Below are 22,358 nucleotides of genomic sequence, written 5' to 3'. Positions count from 1 at the left end.
TAATAAAGATATCAAAATAATACAAATAAATTTAATCTTTACACAAGAATTCTTCAAAGTCAACCAACATTCATCTACGACCTATAAACTAAAAAAAAATAATATAATAGTGATCACAAAACTTTGATTTTGATCTAACTAATTCTTGCCTGACCAAAAGTTTTGACCCTAAGGAATGGTTTTGAATGAAAACAAAGAAGATATATATATACACACATGTTGAATTCTATTATGCTGACAAAAATAGTAAAGGAGTTTGAGAGTTAGAAAATCAAGCATCCACCAATCTAGACATGTAATCGAATCAAGTTAGATGAACATCAATCATATTCTCCCAACTAGTTTATTCTCTAATTTAACGTACATCTCAATATTTATAGAAGTATTTTATTAATAGAGTCTTATGTTTGGAATATTTTTCTAATTGAACAGTAGATAAAGGAAAATATTAATTAATTCTCCTACCATATATTTTAGGAGTCCATATATTTTAGGAAGTCTAATAAAAATGAAAATATTAATTAATTCTTCTACCATATATTTTAGGAGATTCATATATTTAAAAATTCTAGTTAATATAATAAAAAATAATTAAATAATAAATTAAAAAAGTAGCGAAAAAACAAAGTTTAAATCACTTTTTTTGAGTTTTCACGCTTTTAATATTATTATAGATAGAGTATAGATATAGATATAGATTAATATATTATTATAGATAGATTATAAATATAGATATAGATTATGGATTATAGATATAGATTGTATATATATCTATAATCTATATCTATAATCAATAATATATTAAAACTGTGAACACCCTTAAAAAATTGATTTGAACTTTTTGCCCTTCATTAAAAGTGTTCGCTTTACACAAAATTATCTTTTCACATATTTTTTAAAATTATTCTTTGATTAAATATCTAAAACATTTGAGTATTTGAAACCAACTAAAATTAAAATTACTAAATTTTTGTACATAGCTACTAACTATACCTATGGAAAGTCCACGAAGGATGCACGCTAATGGTACAGACTTACCATTTTAATTTGAATTGATACCCAGTTCTAAATACGATTGAAGTTATGGACTTTGAAATTAACTAAAAATTTATTAAAGTCTTTATTTAATTTAGGTAAGAAATCTAAATATTCAACACTTTAAATTAAGTTAAATTTACTTGTATTAAAAAAAAATTCTCCCAAGGATTTAAAAAAGAGGAGGAAGAGGAGGAGGAAGAAGAAGAAGAGGAGGAGGAGGAGGAAGAGGAAGAATTATTTTTATAATTACAATTTACAATTCTCTTTGAGTATATTTTAATCAAGTTTACCAAAAATATAGATTCTCTTCTATTTTAAACTTTTCTTCTTAATTACCCAGAAGAAGAAGAAGTTGAAAGAGAGAAATTCGCTCTTATTCTCTATATATAATAATCTAAAAAAAATATAAATTTAATCACATAATTTATACTTTTTCTTTTTCTTTTTTGCAGATCCACACGAAGAAAAATATGTTGTTTGGTAGGATGTGCATGCCTATGCTTCTATTAGTAATTAAAACTTTTTCCTTTCTTGCTTATGAATTTAGCATTACATTATAATGATATGTTGATTTGTGTTTTTATTTATAATATAGTAGTTGAATTTGTGTAAAATAAATTATACATAATTAATATAAATTATACATAACGAACTATTGACAATAAATTTTTCTTTTTGATAATTTCTCCCGTTGAAAATTTCTGATCAAATAATTGGACTAAATATGCATACTTGCCGATGAATGTAGTCATCTGTCAATTGAAGTACCTATAAAAATTAAAGGGGTTTATCTCTTTTCCTTTTTAACTATGTATGACGAGAATAATGGTTCTCTTTTTGGTTGTGGCAAGTTTTACTCCTTTTAAACGTGTATTTGTTATTTAAACCAACAATATGCTGCACTAATTTGTTAAGGTGATGGTTTATAGTATTATAATCATAATGATTCGATTTTTTATTTCTCTCTTCAAAGTTTTTTTTTTTACTGTTGTGTTGTTAGATTCTTAGTCTATGAATTCTTATCGAGGGAATGCTTGGAGAATCAACTATTTGAAAGTAAGTTGACACTTTCTTTTTCACTGTGAATTTTGAATATAGGGCTATAAAAAAATGAATTACATCATAGTATTCAAAAGATCATGGTCTAGAAATTGATCCTGTTTTTACAGCATAAGAAAAAATTAAGTAGCAGCATGTGATTTTTAGCACTAGAAAACCTGATATAAGTAACTGTCATGTATGTATTTCTGGCATTTTGTCGAATTTTCGATCATATTATCGTGGTCAATAAGGATGAATAAATCATTGGGAGAATCAAAAGATCTCGCCTTCCTCCATGAAAACGACAAATCAGTCATATACAAGGATTTTAAGGCTTCAAACATCGTAATAGATTCAATGAGTTACTTCCAATTCTCTTTCTTTTTTTCATCATATTTTATTTTAAAGATGATCAATATGTGTTGAAAGATTACGGTTTACGTTCTGATTATGGATTAGCAAAGAATGGGCCAGAAGGGAAATGATACTCATATATCCATATAAATAATGGGTACACATAGCTGGGAAATCAGTATCGTGTTGGTCGTATTTTGCTTGGGGTTTTTCATCCTTGTAGTCGTTGGCTCATGTAATATCTTTGTATATTTTTATTTCTCCTATTTTTTGCCACTTGATATCCAAGGCATTAAACTAGAAGTATCTTCGTCCCCTTTATCTTAAAAGAAAAGGACAAGTAACAAGAACATCAATAGCTAATTTTTTTCTGAGGATTTTAAAGCCTATGTGCATATGTGAATATTTGATAGTGTATATCAGCCGCTAGCCATCGAGTAGGTAGGTTTGTCTAATTTTTGTTAGAAAGACTGTGTATTCGTTTATGAGAAAGATGAGGTTGAGACTTTTTTTCTTGAAAAACTTTGTATTCATGTAATTCTTTTATGTTACCTAGGTTCCCACATGCATATTTCTTTATTTTCATATAGTGCTTTTTTTTTTACTAAGTTAATCCTTTTTTGTTTATTCCAGCATTGTTCCAGAGAATACAGACAACAGGCAGCAGGAATGGTGTGACTTAAAGCAGATTTTGACTTCTGTGCTGCACTATGTGTTTGTGTGGTATCTCGTGCCTTGAGCCGGGGGTCTATCGGAAACAGCCTTTCTACTTCATCAGAGGTAGAGGTATGGACTGCGTACATCTTACCCCCCAGACCCCACTAGGTGGGAATACACTGGGTTTGTTGTTGTTGTTGTTGTTGTTTCTCTTTATTGTTCGTGTGATGGTGAATTATTATCTTTCTTTTTAATACACTTTTTTTCTTAAAACTTTTATGTTATTTTTTTTTAAGTTTTGCATTTAATATATACACAATAATATATTTTTATACATTTATATTTCAAGGCCTTATCTATTTGAAAGAGAATTGTTTGTGTGATAGACCAGGTACTTGAAGGTAATACTCTATGAAAGAGGCACAAACTGATGCATTAGTAGTATACGAAATGTTGTTAGATACTTATATGAGAAGCAGTATAAAATATAGTGACGAAATATATCGATAACTTAATCTATCTCGTTATGTATTAATGCTCTGCCTCAAATTACATAAGTTGAACACTTGACCTTTTTACATGAAATTCTCATCATTCAGATAAGAATAACAGTTATTTTCTTGTATTAGTTTGATTTGGTTTTTGAAATTTAAAAACCAACTAAGTTGATTTGGTTATGATTTTGACTAATATCCGACCCAAACCAACCCATGATCACCCCTACACAAAAGAAGTCATTCATTTCATTGGGTGCCTAAAACAGGGGCAGAAGGAGGCTTAGGATGCCCATGGCAATAGCTCTTCGTAGACTTTCCTCTTCTGTTAATAAACCCATCAAGTGTCTCTATAATGGGGGCTCTCTCTATTACATGGTTTGTCTTTTTTTAATTTTTTTTTCTGTTATGGTCCATTGCAAGATTGATAGCCAAAAAGTAGGGATTCATAGAGGAATCCGAGGTTTTAGCAGCTGGACAGGAGTTTTTATGAAGAAAACTCGAGTAATCAGCTATGGGGGTGGATTAGGAAAGAAGATGAAAATAGAATTCAATTAGGAAAACTGTATTATTGTTCAAAATTATCCTCATTATTGTAGTCCATACAAGTATTTGTAGTAACTAACTTTCCCTGCTATCTAACAACCACTTAACCAACTAACTAACAACTAAACTGATCAACTAATCAGTTACGATGACTCATCCATGACTCAACTAACTAATGCTGACTCTAACTACTTCACTGCATTACAATATTCTCATATCAGTACTCCCTGTAATAAGAGATCCGTGACCTCAAGGATCAAAGTGAGGGAACCTAGTCTTAAGGATGGTTGTAAACTCCCAAGTAGCATGCTCTGCAGATAAGCCTTGCCACTTGACCAACACCTAGACAACAACCTTATTGCCTTTCTTAACCATTCTCCTCTGCAACACAGACTCAGGATTTGGGAACTGGGGATCAGCAATATCAGTGGTAGAGGGATAGGAGATTTGGTCCGGAACAACATGACATTTTTTTAGGAGAGATACATGTACAGTAGGATGAATCTTAATAGATGAAGGAAACAAAAGAGTGTAAGAAATAGGTCCAACTCTTTTAATGACTTGAAAAGGGGCCATAGTATTTTGCTGCAAGTTTGTGGAAAGAATGTTGAGCAATAGTGACTTGTCTATAAGGTTGCACCTTAAAATAGACCCAATCCCCGACTGCAAATACCCTGTCACTCCTATGACTATCTTTTTGCTGTTTTATCCTCACTTGATACCTCTTAAGGTGATGTTTAAGTAGTTGCAGTTTTATTTTCCTGTTAAGTAATGTGTTGTGAACCTCTGGGGAAACTGATTCACCAGCTAAGTATGGGAGGTGTAGGAGAGAAGGACGTCCACATAAAGCTTCATATGGAGTGGTTTGAATAGCTGAGTGGAAGGAAGTATTGTACCAGTACTCAGCCATGGGTAAACAAGAATAACAATCCGTGGCATGTTCATTACTAGAGCACCTCAAATACGTCTCTAAGAACCTGTTCAGGACTTCAGTCTGGCCATCAGATTGTGGATGATAAGCTGAAGAAGTATTTAATTGGACTCCCTGTAAACAACTCTTGCCAAAAAGAGCTAAGAAAAACAGCATCTCTGTCACTCGTGATAGCATCGGGAAAACCATGCAATAGTACAACTAAATCAATAAACACCTTAGCCACAGATTGAGCTGAATAGGGATGTTTCAAAGGGATGGAGTGACCATATTTGCTTAACCTATCAACAACCACCAAAATAACCTCATGACCATTTGATTTAGGAAGTCTATCAATAAAATTCATGCTAATATAAGACCACACAACTTCGAGAATGGGTAATGGTTGCAGCAACCCAGGGTAAGCAGCCAAATAATCTTTGTTTCTTTGACAGGTATCACATTTTTGCACAAAGGACTTGACATCTTGTCTAATACCCTTTCAATAGAACAATGTGAGTAACCTCTTCAAAGTAGCATCCACCTCTGAGTGACCCCCTTGAGAAGTACTGTGCCATAATGTGATGATAGATTCTCTTATGTTTGACACTCTTACCACTACCAATCTACCTTTTCTTCTAAGTTGATTGTTGTGCCAAGTGAACTGAGAGATGCTTTTACCAGCTTTTAATTGCTCAACAATATGCTTTATGTCAACATCTGAATCCCAACTGGATATAATCCTTTGCAGTAAATCAGAACTTGAGGGTGAAATTATTAAGGAAATAAGCTCAGAACCCGTAATCCTGGATAAGGCATCAGGCACTTTGTTCTCTACTCTTTGTTTATACTCAATAGTGTAGTCAAAAGGCATCAATTTCGTCAGCCTCATCAGTTGAGAGTTGGTATGAATTTTCTGCTCCTTTAAGTACTTCAAAGCCTTTTGATCAATCCTGATAATGAACTTTTAACCAAGAAGATATTGGGACCATTTTATCACAGCATGCACAATTGATAAAAGCTCTCTGTCATACACAGACATAGAAGCATGCCTGTTAGAGAGGCCCTTGCTAATGAAAGCAATGGGATGACCTTGCTGCATATGGACTGCTCCAATACCATATCCACTAGTATCTGTTTCCATCATAAAAGTTTTACTAGCATCGGGTAGTGCTAATACAAAAGCTCCTGTTAATGCTTCCTTCACTTGAACAAAAGCAGAATCAGCTTTAGTAGACCATTTAAAATTGTCTTTTTTGAAAAGATCATTAAGTAGCCTGCATATCACCCTAAAATTTTTAATGAATCTCTCGTAATAACCAGCCAATCCTAAGAAGCCCCTTAGTTGGTTTAGAGATATTGGTATTGGCCAATTTTGTACAGCTGTGACCTTTTGAGGATCAGTTGCTACCCCATCTCAGATATGAAATGGGCCAAATATTCAATTTTACGAACCCCAAAAAAGCACTTGCTCTGCTTAGCAAACAATTGATCTTTCCCCATTTCAAGAAATACACATTTAAGGTGTGCAAGGTGATCATGTAAATTCGAACTGTATATCAGAATGTCATAAAAAAACACTAGTACAAACTTCCTAAGAAACTACTTGAACACAAAATTCATTAGTCCTTGAAAAGTTGCGGGTGCATTAGATAGACCAAAAGGTATTACCAGATATTCAAAATGGCCTGAGTGTGTCCTAAATATGGTTTTAGGAATGTCCTCCACTACCATCGTCAATTGATGGTATCTAGCTCTAAGATCTATTTTAGAAAAAATCTTAGAACCACCAAGCTCATCTAACAGATCTTCAACCACTGGGATTGGAAATTTATTTTTCACTATATGTTTATTCAGATCTCGATAATCAACACATAGTCTCCATGTCCCATCTTTCTTTCCCACCGACACAACGGACAATGCAAAAGGGCTGCTACTAGGTTGTATTAGTCCTTCATCTAACATTTGTTGGACCATTTCCTCAATGATATCTTTCTTAACTGCTGGGTATCTATATGGCCTCTTATTGATGGGTTTCGTTCCCTGTTGCAGTACTATGGTGTGATAAAAAACACCTCTTGAAGGTGGTAACTTTTTAGGCTCATTAAATACCTCTTGGAACTCATTCAACAAGCTTAAAATTTGAGGATCTTTATCAGATGCACCTTATACCTCTAATGAGTACCACTATAATTTGTTACACCCCACAGGCACCACCTGAATCATACACAATTGAGATTCAATACCTGTGAGTTTTTCCTATTTACCAGCACTAGAAGTTGTGATTTGTTTCCCTGCACCTCTTAGCAAGTGTTTCCTTCTTTTGTACCAGAACTCCATAGTGAGCTCCCTGAAGTTCATTTTGATATCACCTAGTTTTAGCAACCACTGGACTCCAAGTACTACTCTACAAGATCCCAAGGTAGGAGTAAGAAATTGACTGTGAATTCAGCACCCTGCAATAACCATGAAATTCTATAGACTTGGTTTACCTTCATACGATTCCTATTAGCAGCAGCCACTAATTGAGGTTTAGTTTCCTAGACCTTACATCCCAAAAGTTTCACCAATTCAGGGTCAATAAATTATGGGAACTCCTATTATCCACCAATATATGCAGTGGTTTTATTGAGTGATAACCAGTTACTCTCAGTGTTCTATATCCCAATGACCCATTCAAGGCATGAATCGAGATTTCCATTTGCTCCATAACTGGCTCTTGTACCAACTTGTGGCTTTCACCGTAATCTAACTGTTGATCCATCATTTCTTCTTGCTCTTCAATCTCCAAGATATACAACTATTTCAAATTCATACATTTGTGACCAGGGTTATACTTCTCCGAACAGAAGTAACATAACCCTTGTGCCCTCTTCTCATTCATTTCTTCAATGCTTAACCTCCTCTTATTCACCCCCTTTTGAGCTACTGGAATACCAGGATTTGGTGTTGATAATAAAGGTTTATTAATAAACCTTGGATCACTTGATCTCTTGGATGAAAAATTCTGAGTATTAGCGAAAGAATTCTGTCTTATGGCTTTAGCTTGAGTAGTCAAGTAGGCTTCTTGCATTCTAGCAGTTTTGAACACTTGCAGTAAACTAGTAGGATTGGTCAGTTTCACAGCTAGATTTAACTCATCTGTAAGCCCTCCTAAAAAGCAACTAATTGCATTTTCTTGAGATAGATTTACTCTTTCCAATTTTCTCTCAAAGATAGCTTGATATTCTTTCACTGAACCTATTTGCTTAATCTTCTTGATCTCCTCCATAGGATCATCATAATCGACCCCAAATCATTCCACCAATGCCATTGCATATTCATTCTAAGTAGGCGGGTGGGTGTACTGTCTATACCTCATAAAAGATTGATGCCATTGAATAGCTTCACCTTCTAGATGTATTGATGCCAATCCCACTCTTTGATCCATAGTAATTTCATCAAATTTAAAGAATTGTTAGACTCTAAACAACCAGGATTTCACATCTTCCCTTGAAAATTTTGGAAAATCAAGTTTAGAGTAACGAGCAATACCTTGCTGGTACCCCATAAGGTTTTTGTTTCTGGGTTCCTCTTCCATTGGTTGTCTCTCTCTCGACTGTCTAACCCCTGAAACCTCAACTCCATCTTCTACAGGAGAATTATCCCTTCGATTTCCTTCGAGTTGTTCCTTCAATTCTGATACTGTTCGATCCAATTTCTTCAACAATGCTACCTCACCTGTAAGGACTCCCATTTCTGAAACTAATTTCTGCATCATTTCTCTTAATTCCCCTATTTCCGTTGGAGAATTATCATTAGACCTTGTTGATTTCGTCATTGTGGCCAAGAATCTGAGTGTCTCTGATACCAATAATAGCCAAAATGCAGGGATTCACAGAGGAATCCGAGGTTTTAGCAGCTGGACAAGAGTTTTTACGGAGAAAACTCGAGTAATCAGCTATGGGGTGGGTTAGGAAAGAAGATGAAAATAGAATTCAATTAGGAAAACTGTATTATTGTTCAAAATTATCCTCATTATTGTAGTCCATACAAGTATTTGTAGTAACCAACTTTCCCTGCTATCTAACAATCACTTAACCAACGAACTAGCAGCTAACCTGATCAACTAATCAGTTATGATGACTCATCCATGACTCAACTAACTAATGCTGACTCAGCCAACTACTTCACTGCATTACAATATTCTCATATCAAAGATATGTAAATTCAGTCCCATGTCGTGTTATGTGTGTTTATATGATCTTGGGCTCTCCTACTTTAGCTTTTGGGTTGTTCTTATTGAGTTGTATCATTTTTTTTTCCTGCTATACTGTAGTTGTTATAACAGGCATTAAAATGGCAGCCTATTGCACTAAAGCTCTGCTATGCTGTCAGGGACATTGCGATTTAAATTTGATTGTTCAATTTTTAAGGCTCTCCAGATTGAACTTATTATACTTGCAAAATTATATCGTCAAGATTTAATATTTTACTAAAATTTATTGGGTTCTTCATTGTTTCCTTCTTCATTGTACGTGAATTTGTTGCACTTGAGCTGAGTGTCTTTCAGAAATAGCCTCTATAACTCCACGAGGTAGTGGTAAGGTTTGCATACACTCTGCCCCCCTAGACACCACTTGTGAGATTTCACTCCCTAGACACCACTTGTGAGATTTCACTAGATATGTTGTTGTGCTAAAATTTTAATTGGTTTCACTTATTTGTGTTTATGTTCTGTATCGAAAATACTAAGTGCAGTTGAATGCGTAGTGGTGTTAATTTATTAATTGTAGGGTTAAGTTTGTTTCAGTTCATTCCTGCAGTCATCCTTGCCTAATGAAGCTGCTTATGAGAAGGAAAAAAATGGTGTCACAGTAAGCATTTGAACTTTTATGAATCTGTACTGTATTTCTATTTGATTTCTGCTCATGTCTTTTGAATGTTTTCTAACTTGGGAGACCTGGAATTCCAGTGGCCAAAGCAACTGAATGCCCCTCTAGAGGAAGTTGATCCTGAAATTGCTGACATTAGTGAGCATGAAAAAGCACGCCAGTGGAAGGTTCTATCTTTTCTTCAATCTTTCTTCTTTTCCATCTTTTCTTCAATCCTTCTTCTTTTTCTTCTAGCATTCATGCTCAACAATTCATCAGTTTGAGTCCATGTGTATGTTTATAGTCTAATCTACATAAAGAAAGAAGGTTCCGTAGATCGGGTTATAATTCAGTTTGAAGTTCATAGATGAACTTACTTCAATTAGTAGTAATATACTTGGTACCTATTGTTGGTGGGAGGTGGCAAGTATTCCGTGGAATTAGTTGAGGCGCGCGAAAGCTGGCTCAGACACCACGACTATCAAAAAATAGTAGTAATAAATATTTGAGTCCATGTATATGTTTGGTTCTAACTAAATATTGCTCCTGTGTCCAAATTTAAAGTATCTTAAATAGACTGGGTATGAAGTTTAAGAAATAAAAGGAGACTTTTGAATCTTGTGGTTTTCGATTAAAGATGTGTGTAGTCCTTTAAATCTTGTGATCTTAAACTTGTCAGGTAGGATGTTGGAATTGGAAAACTTACTAAATGTAGAAAGAGAAACTATTTTTGGAACAAACCAAAAGGGAAAGTAAGACGCTTAAATTGGGACTAAGGGAGTAGCAACAAACTAGTCTGTATGCTGTTTTAGTTTCTAACTAAAGTCTAGGCAGTGAATTAGTCTTTTGAAATTTATTTTAGCATAGTAGGTTGGAAAACTTAAGTTTTGAATTTTTCGTATGATTCTTACCGTAAATTATGATGCTTTTGGAGTTGCTAAGATTTAAAAAAGTTTGCTCCTTTAGTCATCTTATCTGCTGTAATTATCTATTTCTATTGATACTCTTTGCTTTCATGTAAAATTCATTGTTGAAGTTTGGCCGGGAAGCTGATACTTTGCAGTAGTAGACATGAGTTGAAAATTTTTAATTTGTAGGGACTTGAACTTATTCCTTCAGAAAATTTCACTTCTATGTCTGTAATGCAAGCTGTTGGATCTGTTATGACAAACAAGTACAGTGAAGGATATCCTGGGGCTAGATACTATGGAGGAAACAAGTACGCAAAAATGCTCAAATTTTTCTTTGTTTTTCCTAAATCCTAAGTATTCTGATGCTATAGTATATTTTTATCAGCTATTATTTGCCGGATTTTCTACTTTCATTCTGAAGGAATGAGTGGTTGTCTAGGTATATTGACATGGAGGAAACCTTATGCCAAAAACATGCTTTAGACGCATTCCAATTGGATCCTGCAAAATGGGGAGATAATTTACTAATCAACTTCTGCATAGTCTTGAAATAACTTATATTTCAGAAGTTTGCAGGCCACAACACTTGAACTACTGTTAGAAAAGCTGTATTTACCTCCAATTAACCTTTCTGATGCAGTGAATGTGCAGCCTCTGTCAGGATCACCTGCTAATTTTCATGTTTACACTGCATTATTAAAACCTCATGAAAAAATCATGGCCCTTGATCTTCCTCATGGTGGACATCTTTCTCATGGATATCAGGTGCTTTTATGTTCTATTGTTTCTCCTTCTATGTTTTCTTATCTTGATTCCATGGACTAATATCACAACGTTAAAGGTCCAATTACATAAGAAACTTGCACAGTGGCTGTAGTGTGAATACTTACGCGTTCCTGAATGATTAATGGTTTTCTGGGATAAGTACATTTGGTTATATTATTTCCTTGTTTTCCCTGTTCTGCTTTAGCTTTCTTGTGGATTCAGAACTTCACTGGGTTCTAGGCCATGCACCATAAGCTATCTGATATACAACCTTGTACTAAGATTGTGCTAGTATGAATGCTTTGTATTTCCGCATGCACTTTCCATGAGGTTGGCCTGTATTTTGCTGTCTTCGATGTACAGAACTTCCTTGACACCGTACACTTGAAGGACATAAAATTCCGCTTTCAGGTTGTGCATATTATATGTGAAATTCTGAAGATTTATAGCATTTCCGGAATTTCTGTTATTCATTAGTTGACTCTATCTCCTGAAAAAGTTGATTTACTTTTTGTGCACAGTTGTTCTGAAATCTACAACTTCAGTTAGTGGATTTAAGAAAGGGAACTCATTTTGGTGTCTGTATCCCGACTATATGGTGTATGTGTTTGGAGTTGGAGTTGGCATATCTCCACAAAAAATCTAACAATCTCTACTTTCTAGTGTAGGTATTCAATAAAATTATTCTAATTATGCTATGTATGGTTTTTCTTATGTTATATTTAAATATAACAGACTGATACAAAGAAGATATCTGCCGTCTCTATATTTTTCGAGACTATGCCATACAGACTGAATGAGAGCACTGGCTATATAAACTATGATCAGGCAGTTTTCTGCTATCTCATTATTCTTTCTAGCCTGTCTTCTTGAATACTGCAGTTTTATATCGACATTCGGCATTGCAAAAATCAGTTTATTAGTTCAATAATAAGGGTTGACACAGAAAATAAAACAAAGTAAAATTGACAAAAAACAACTGCTAGAGGTACATCTTTTTGTGATTACAATTTAATGTCCTGCATGATTTTGAGTGGATTTCAATTTTCAGGTTCTTCTGGCCTTCCTTTTACATATTACGAGTGATTTTTCATCCAGTTATATTTGGACGTATGCAGGAGACGCGGGAATGTTTAGTCTGTAATAAGAAGTATTGTTCAAGATCTACAAGCTATCTAGTTTTCATAATTTCTGACGTTGAATCTCCAATAACTGATGCCTCTCTGAACCTTCTCCATTACTTGTGATTTTTCTTCATAGATTTGAGAAAAGTGCCATACTCTTTAGGCCAAAGTTGATTGTTGCTGGTGCTAGTGCTTATGCACGTCTTTATGATTATGCATGAATCCGAAAGGTACATTTTATCAGACTATTATACAGTTGTTGCTTTAGTTATTTAGATCAATTTAAGGGACTTTTGATTGAACAAAATTAACTCCCTTCTCCTGTGTATTTTACAGGTCTGTGACAAGCAGAAAGCTATCTTGTTGGCAGATATGGCACACATTAGTGGGTTAGTTGCAGCTGGAGTCATCCCATCACCATTTGATTTTGCAGATGTGGTGACAACCACAACCCACAAGTCCCTTCGTGAACCTCGTGGTGCCATGATTTTCTTCAGGAAGGGTGTGAAGGAGGTTAACAAGCAAGGCAAGGAGGTTAGTATTTGAACAGTGCTTTGCTAGATAGTATAAGACATATCACCCAGTATCTGATTTAATTAAATATGTTTTTTTGGGTTCTTTGTGAAGGTATTGTACGATTATGAGGACAAAATTAACCAAGCAGTCTTTCCTGGACTTCAAGGTGGTCCTCACAATCATACAATTACTGGCTTGTCAGTCGCTTTGAAACAGGTTATGTATCTTTTTCAACTACTTTCATTGATAATATTTTCAATTGCAGTGCGACAGACTTAATGTGTTATGGTTTGACTCGCTTTGTGCAAATACTAGATCATTTCTCCTAGCTGATGATTGATAAAATAAGCCTTTTGGGGATTAAGAACTGAACGCTTTCGAGTCTGGAGTGTTTTTTCAGCAAATGGTTTTGAGAAATATGTAAAATACATTTACTCATGTTTGCAGATTTGTTTTCCAATCAGCAGCTGTTAGAACTTTGAACTATTATATATGGAAAATCTTAATATATTCTTGGAAATTTGAGAACTCGTGAAACAACTACTTGGTCTAGAAGACTGCAAACTGAAACTAATGGTTTTAAAATACGAAATAGTGTGATTTGTGCTGTAATGAATTCAAAAGAAACTTTCTGGAAGAATGATCCCCATAGGCTTGGAAATGATTCGTTCTGTGTTCCTTGTTTGACTTCAATACTTTTTGGAATCACTTTATTACCTCCTGAAGCTTTCCACCTCTCTTTGATTTTTCATTGATCTTTTCTTCTAAGCACAGGCACCAGCCTCCCATTGTAAGTTTGTAACTAGATGAGGTATTAGTGAATGAGTTTGCTACATATATATACTATATTGATGCTTGTTGTGCTTTATCATGAGAGATAGAAGATGGCACAATTTTGACCCATGGTTCTGCAGGGTATTGATGGTTCTAAGGTTGAAAAGGTTTTGGAAGCGGTACATATTGCAGCCAATAAGAACACTGTTCCAGGAGATGTATCTGCCATGGTCCCTGGTGGAATCAGAATGGGTACATATTTTTCCTTGTGAAATTTTTGATACCATTTAGTTATTCTTCCCCACCAAGTTGATTAAAATTTGTATGTAGGAACTCCTGCACTCACTTCCAGGGGATTTATCGATGAAGATTTTGTGAAAGTTGCTGAATTCTTTGATGCTGCTGTGAAGATAGCAGTGAAAATTAAGGCTGAAACTTCAGGTCAGTAAGCTTCCAAATATTACTGAATACCTGTAATAACACAATCTTTGTCCATAGCTTCCCTCTGACTCTTTATGCATTCATGAATCTCGACGTACTGGTCATTTCTTCTAATTTACTGAGTAATGTGCACTACATTTTTCTAGTTATTGACAGGATGTTGTTACCTCAGTTGCTTACATCATTTACCTACGTTGTTTCTTAACCACCAACAATCCTCCCTTTACCACGTTTTCACCAATTTACGTTCCAGGAACAAAATTGAAAGACTTTGTGACAAAACTACAGTCAAGGGCATCCATCCAGTCTGAGATTTCAAAACTTCGCCATAATGTGGAGGAGTACGCAAAGCAGTTCCCTACAATTGGGTTTGAGAAGGAGACCATGAAGTACAAAAACTGAGAGACTGCGTATATATACACAAGGTACTTTGTTGAATAGTATTTTTAAGTCATTAACTGCATCTTGAAGTGTGATGAATAATAGTGCAACTGGAACTGTAAAAGCCGTGGTGCTTTATTTCTTGTATCTTGTAACGTGAAACTATCGGGGCAACTTCTGTGCTTTGAAATTGGGATGTTGGAATCCACATAGTGACATGTTATCAAGGAAATTTATGCTGGTATTTACTCGAGAAATGTTCAAGACAAATTTCACACAAATGTCAACTGTCAATGACTCGTGCGTATAAATAAAATTCTTTCTGTAGAAAATCAAAACAGAACACTTGAATACCATTTTTTCTACTGGAACAACATTTCTGATGATATTCACTTTCTCATCACGGAATGTTTAAAATATTTCCTCTCTTTTGGAAGAAAAAAAGTACTGTTATATATGTGTGCGACTCATTAAGTTTCTTGACATGCAAGTGGGAAGATACTTGCTATGTTGCGGCGGGATGAAGCACTTCAATATAGAATTTTCATTACCACACCTTGGAAAACATCCAAGTAGATATTTGAAACAAGTGTGGGTTAAACTGCTATTTCGAAGTCCGTATGATGCACTCTTTTTATTTGTTATATGATAAGTTTCTTTCTTTACAAATTTGGAAAGTTAGTATGAACTCTTGTTGCTTCTGGTCATTCTTTATACCTTTACCAATTTTGGTTCATCTTTTCATGTTCCTCGCGTCTGTGCGTTCTTATCTGAATTGTTTTTGGATGATCGTTTGAACAGGGACCAATAGCTTTCTCAAGGTGAATGGCGTAGGATTTTCATCTTATAATTGTATGTAAAATCCAGAAGTGTTGGTTCCCAACTTTGCCACTGTATGTGAAGGATTGTAAATCAACTGAGGTCCCTGAAAGCAATAAATTCTCTTGTTATTTCAGCGCTTCAATCTTGTTAATCTACGTAGGTTATCTAAGAGTTTATTTATTCCACTCTATTGAGATAACGTTATAGTTAGCCATAAATAAATGCCAACCTACGCAACCTCGTGGATTACACATCTGTCCGTTAATTTAGAAATTTGAGTAGCTATTAGGTAGTCATTCAATTAAGGACAACATAAAATTTTCAAATTGGACTGTATTTATTAAAATAAGCTTGACATTCAAGTAAACAAAATAATTTTTTTTCAAATTGAACTGTATATTAAAATAAGCCTGACATACAAATAAATGAATATTTCTGTGTTTCTCTGGTTAGAAATAGCAATAAGAGAATAATGTGCGAAGTTCCGCAATTGAAGTGCTGAAGCTTGAAAGAGTTTTGAGGAATGACAATCTGAAACCTTGAATCTCTTGAGATCATACTAATAGGGAAAGATTTCAAGAACATTAAGATTTGAGCTCATGGTCTGTTATTGATGCCAAGTCATAGGCAACCAAATGCTTCAATTATAAGTAGATAACATATTGAAGTTGTCTTAGTAGAAATATGACCTGTTTTACTGCAGATTCCTTGTAATATCATTCTTCTTAATAACACATGAAATTTCACAGCATGCGCTTAAATCTTTTATACCGTTTTTCAATCAATAACTAGTACATCTAGTCTAATCTCTAGAGGGTGGAACATAAATGAAAATAACCAGCTACAACTCTACGCCTTATCTTCTATATCATTTGCAGAACTTCTTGGTGTAGTTTCTTTTGTCGCCCTCATCAGGTACCATCTCAAAACTTCAAGACCAAAAGCAACAAAGGCCAAGGAAGCAAGAAAAGCAATGTAGGAAGCAGTGTAAACCGTCATCCACATCCCATCATCCATCAGTTGGAAACCTTTGAAACAATTGACAATTGCCAATATGATAGTACCATAACCAGTGCACCAATGGTAGATATTCCAATACACCCTGTGTTTGTGTTCCTTTTTCAGCCGTAGACAATGAGCTAAGAATTGTAACGTTGCAAGGACTAAAAGTGCAGAACCAATATATCTATGAGAAGTGTGTTTAACTCCCCCAGGAGATTGTTTCCTGAGGTAAAATCCCAAACCTCCTCCAACAATACCAAGAACATAAGCTATACTTTGACAATATATGTGTAGATAGAACCACAAAGCTGGCAACTGTGGTAATGGTAGATACCTCAATCTAGCAAGAACAACACCTAGTGGCATCATCATTCCCCAACTAACCCCATTGATAATCCCATGTGCTATCTTTACCTTAGACCTTAAATTTGGTTTTATATGAGTTATAACCTCAGTTTTTCCAGAATGGAAATCTAAAGTCCCAAAAGATTTCATGTTATCTCCTGACATGCCATGACTTCCTGGTGTATCATCATCTTGTAATGGTCCTTCTTGCCAAACATGATTCACAATATTGGTTCCATTCATAGGTAGCTCAAACCTTGCAAAGATGATGACATGTCCGTTGATATTCTGAGCTGAAACGTCGTGAACCCTAAAACTCAAGTTGCCTTTCACAATTCCATAGGTGTTGATAGGTGATGTATATGCCTCGAGAGTACCATCTGAACGCTGCAATGCAACAAAAGCTTGCGAGCCAATCATCCCTGTAGATGTTGGGTTTATAGCCCAAGCAAGCCATCTCCCGTACTTGTTTACGGACTTCCTAAAGGCGATATCAACTCTACCAGAAGATAGGTTGTAGTTCCAATGAATAAAGGAATTCAGAGTACGAAGATCACTGCACGAGTCGTAGGATTTTCCACGGAACTGGAAATCCGAGCAGTTTGTTTGAGCAGATGATGAGAGGAACAACAAGGAGAAAAACAAGAAGTAAAACGCTAACAAGTTATTAAAGTATGCCATGAAGCTACTAATTTGTTATCATCTGAGGGTGGTCGTGTGTCCCATTTTTATAACAGGTCAACTAATCCCATTTAGAATGAGATTAGAAAGTTTACTCAAGTTGGAAAGGATTAGGATTCCCTTTATGAGTGGGAACAGGAAAAGTTTCCGTATTCTTTATCTTTCTATTATTGGTGTTACGGTTTTTGCATGATTTTTTTTTTTACCAAGTTTGAGGTTTACTTTTCCTTCAAGGAAAAGTCACAGTATTACAATAATTAGTTTACTTTTTCTAAAAAGAAAAATATAACCCTCTTCCCTTTTGGCTAACCTTTTTCTTGAAATTTTTTTTTTGTACCTCCATACATTGAAGATCATTCTTCTTATTCCATAATACCATAACATTTACAATGTAGTCATTTAAAAGTAGGGATGTGCATTGATTGGTTCGGTTTAATTTTGTGTATTATCGATTTGATTTATTGATTTTCAGTTTGTAAACACACTAAACCGATAACCTAACCAATAAGATATTCGTTATCGGGTTTCGGGTAATCAATTTTTGGTCCTTATCATTTTGGTTTTCGATTTAACTGATAAGAAAATATTCTCCTATTTTTTTTTTTAATTTCTCTTATTTTCATTTGATCTATACTTATATTCATGCATAAAGTCTACATAAATTATAACCACCAAGACAACAACTATAAAACACAAAAGACAATAAGATATGCATTTAAATTTAAAGCAACTATTATATAATTATGAATAAAATATAATTTTAATATAATCTTATTGGGTTATTGGTTTACCATTAACTAAAATCTTAAAATTAAAATAGCCCAATAAAAAAAATTACAAATCGTTTAAAAACCGTTAATCCAATAACCCGATATCGATAAGCCAGTAATATTTTTATCGATTTGGTTTATCGGTTGAACCGATTTTTGTACACCCCTATTTAAAAGAGTCTGTTTTAGTGGAAGATTTTCTACAAATAGTTTTATGTTATTTTTGAATATTTTCAATATTAGTTTTTAGATTATGTAGGTCACTTGATCAGATGGTTTGCAACTATTAATTTTCGTATGATGCCCTACCAATTTTGACCAACAATTGGTATCAAAGCCAATTGTCCAGATTGAAGACATGCCAAGATATAAGTTGCAACCAACTTCACGATAATGAAGTTTTTTTGTTTTAAGAAAAATCTAAAATACTACATCTGGAGACAATTGTAAATGAAATCCTACAGTTAAATATTTGAAAATAAAGCTCACTTTTAACCCTATAAAGAACTCATTGAAGAGGCTCAAATATTTTTAACCCAAAATGACTCCATTTTAAGCATGTCAAGCAGCAATGATGAAGATAATGTAAAGACGAAAATCATGCATGTGAAGGAGACGAATCAAGTGTTGTCTAGAAAATTCAACCAAAAATAGGAGATTTCTTCGGGCTTGTTTGAAAAGCCACCCTGAAAATTGAATTTGGTGTAATTGGGTGTGTTTACACTGTTTGAGATATCTGGTTAGGCAGGTAATAACTTGATCAACAAGTAATTGGGTGAAATTGACAGGGATAATTACACTCTCCAATTCACAGAGGGAAACTATAAATTGCTGGTAGTTAGATGGTGTAATTACAAGCTGGTTACTTTTTATTTTTATTTTCGTTTTTCTATTTTAATTTATTTATTATTTCTATTATTTTTATTTTTATTATTCTAAAAAAATTTAAAATACGTATTTTTAATTTATATTATTTATATTTCATTTTCTTCTCATTTTTCAACTTTATTTCTTGTGATTCTATGCAATATTCGTATTATCTTTTAAAAAAAAAATTTTTATGTTTATTTTTTCATTTAGCACAATTTTGTTAGTATTCTAATTCATAAATTAAAGTAAAATTCATTGTTGAATAAGGTTATAGACTTGCATTTTTCATTTATTTTGAATCATATTTATGTACGTTATGTTGAAATTTGATGTAAGAGTATTATGTTGGTACAGTATGACACCCACTGATTTTCTTGTTTTAGCTTTAACAATTACTTATCAATGAAATAGATTGCCTAATGTGTTTCAACAAGACCTACTGATTTTCTTGTTTTAACTTAACCATTACTTATCAATGAAATAGATTGCCAAAAGTGTTTCAACAATGCTAAAACAATAAGTAAATGACATAATGATTTCACGTGAAAAATACCCGACTCAAAAAGGTGTAAAAAACTACGACCTCTACCTCTACAGGATTTCACCCCAAACTTCACTAAAACACTTTGAGCCTCAGAAAATAACAAATTACAAGACATTTGTAATCTAAAAATTATAAACTCTAACTCCTACTTCAATACTACTCACAAACCTCCCAAGGTATGTGATTCCCAAGTCTTTGAGTTGCCAAACTTGAAGACAATAACCCTAACTTAGTTTATAATTTTATTGAGACTATAATTAAATAAACATTACAACTCAAGAACCAACCTAATACATAGAAACTAAGACACCTTACTTTCTAAGTAATAGCAACAGGTTTAAATATGTGTTTCTTTAAGCTATGAACTATAAGTAAATTTTTAAACTGTCTTTTTCTTTCTCAGTGCGTGAGTGATTGTGTAATTCACTCCCTCTATTTAAACACAACTCTTCAAAGATTCCTTCTTCATATCAGACTTCCATTTCTAGTGCAACTCTCAACTGTTCAGAATTTATTGTGAAGTGAAATTCTTCCATAAGAAAAACTCCTAATTTAGCTCAACCATCCTTATCCTCAAGTGTTGTAATCAAACTCAAAATCTTCTATTTTACATGTGATTAACATTTTGAGTTTATTAACTGCATCAACTTATCCATTCCTGAAATCAAGTGTTATTATCTTAATATATCTGTGGATTTGCATCCTTGACTCTGCATATAATTGGATCATCTGTGGACCATCTTGAGTAACATGTTTCATTCATTTGGCAATCATCAAAACTTCAATGATCCTAACAAATTCCCCCTTTTTGATGATGATAAACCACTACCTTGTGCATCTACCATTTTTCCTAAAACCACTTAAGCAAGTAATGACCATTCAGGTTATTTTCTATATTTTTGCTTATTTTTACCGTTTGAGCATTTTTATAGTCACCCCAAGTCATTTATGACTTGCTAGAACTGACAGTTCAGTTACCAAGTAATTCATTTGAATTTTAGAGTCAATTTCCTATTTTAAAGTCTTTGCTGGTTCCAAATGGCCACTGAATAAAAACTTTAGTCAAACGACCTCAAATACAAATTATAACTATTCCAGCAGCTCTAAAATATCAATTTTAGGCTAGGAGGACTTTTGATTCGGATCCTGAGGCATCCAGGCTCATTTCGACCTATTGGTCAGAAAGTTAAGAAAATAAAAATTGGATGTGGGACCCACTTTTTATCAAAACAACCTCGAATATAATTTTTAATTGCTCTGTTGAGTACGAAATATCAAATTTGGTATCGTTACATAGTTCGTTTGTGTATATGAGATTTTGGATGAATCCCGAGGGCTTGGCGAAGACTTTCCAAGTCTTAGTTGTATCTGGTACATCGTGATAGCGATGGTCTGGGCTGTAATCGCAACTCATTTGAGGAGGACAATAGATGTCGTGGTCGTGAGTCAAAGTACGCAATCGTGACTCACTCATGCAACCCTAAATTATGGCTATCACGAGTCTCGAATTGCGATAACGATACCCGAGAACCTGGTATGGGTATAAATAGACCCTTTTTGCATGATTTTACCCATTGTTTATCCATTTCAAGAGAGCTAAAATCCTAAATAGTGAGATGTCTTAAAATTAGAGCTTGTGGGTAATTTGGTAGCTTGTCTAACACATATTTATGCAATTATCTTTCTATTGTGGCAAGATTTCGCCCTTTTCATAGTGAATTTTCTCATTTCTTGTTAAAAAATTCCAAAACCTTGGAGGCTTGATTTTAGCCCCAAATTAGCTCGAATTTTATCTATTTTAAGGATAATGATTCCTTAAGCATGAAGAAATATTGGGTTGATTTCAGAAATGTAATTTTTGTAAGTGGGACCCATATAGGATGTTGGTATGATTTTTAGACCTGAAGCACAATGGTGCAATATGGGTATCGATGTTCTCATATTGATGAGTATAATGTGCTTTTAATAGCTTGATATCCTTTGAAATCTTCTCAAAAGGAAAAAATGGTGATTTAGCAGATCTTTGAGCTTTCTTTGGAGTCTAGGTGGGCTAGGTTTTACCTCTTATTAGATTGAGACCCAACAACAATATACTCTAACTTCAGCAGTAGACAATGCTACCAAGTTTTTTGCTTCTTAGTAGACTAGGAGTTCAAACATGATCCAAGGAAGTGGCCATACCTGTGGTGCTTTTCCTGTTCACTAGATAACCTGCATAGTCAGTATTAACATATCCCACCAGTTTTAAATTTCTTCTATTTTGGAAACCACAGAACCAAGTCAGTAGTTCCTTTGAGATATCTTAAGATTCTCTTAACAAACTTGAGGTGGGATTCCTTTGGATATGCTAGGAATCTTGCACATAGTCCCCCACTAAAGACAATTTCAGGTCTACTAGCTGTGAGATACAAAAGTGACCCAATCATACCTCTATATATCTTTTGTTCCACAGATGGACATGTTTAATCCATACATAGTTTTATGGCAGTGGTAATGAGAGTGCTTATCTCCTTTGCTTC

General features: G+C 34.2%; 1 protein-coding gene and 1 pseudogene across 1 annotated transcript; one reads left to right on the top strand and one right to left on the bottom strand.

Moving 5' to 3' along the window:
- The first annotated feature begins 1,847 nt into the window (after positions 1–1,847).
- On the top strand, positions 1,848–15,757 carry LOC107857817 (annotated as a pseudogene).
- Positions 15,758–16,476: 719 nt separating this feature from the next.
- On the bottom strand, positions 16,477–17,655 carry LOC107857819 (cytochrome b561 and DOMON domain-containing protein At5g47530-like). Its single transcript, XM_016702626.2, has one exon. It carries the CDS (start codon positions 17,653–17,655, stop codon positions 16,477–16,479), a length of 1,179 nt encoding a protein of 392 aa, XP_016558112.2.
- Between the last annotated feature and the right edge of the window lie 4,703 nt (positions 17,656–22,358).

Source organism: Capsicum annuum, chromosome 2 (genome assembly GCF_002878395.1).
Source record: "Capsicum annuum cultivar UCD-10X-F1 chromosome 2, UCD10Xv1.1, whole genome shotgun sequence".
Lineage (NCBI taxonomy): Eukaryota > Viridiplantae > Streptophyta > Magnoliopsida > Solanales > Solanaceae > Capsicum > Capsicum annuum.
This window is presented reverse-complemented; position numbering and strand designations above follow the sequence as displayed.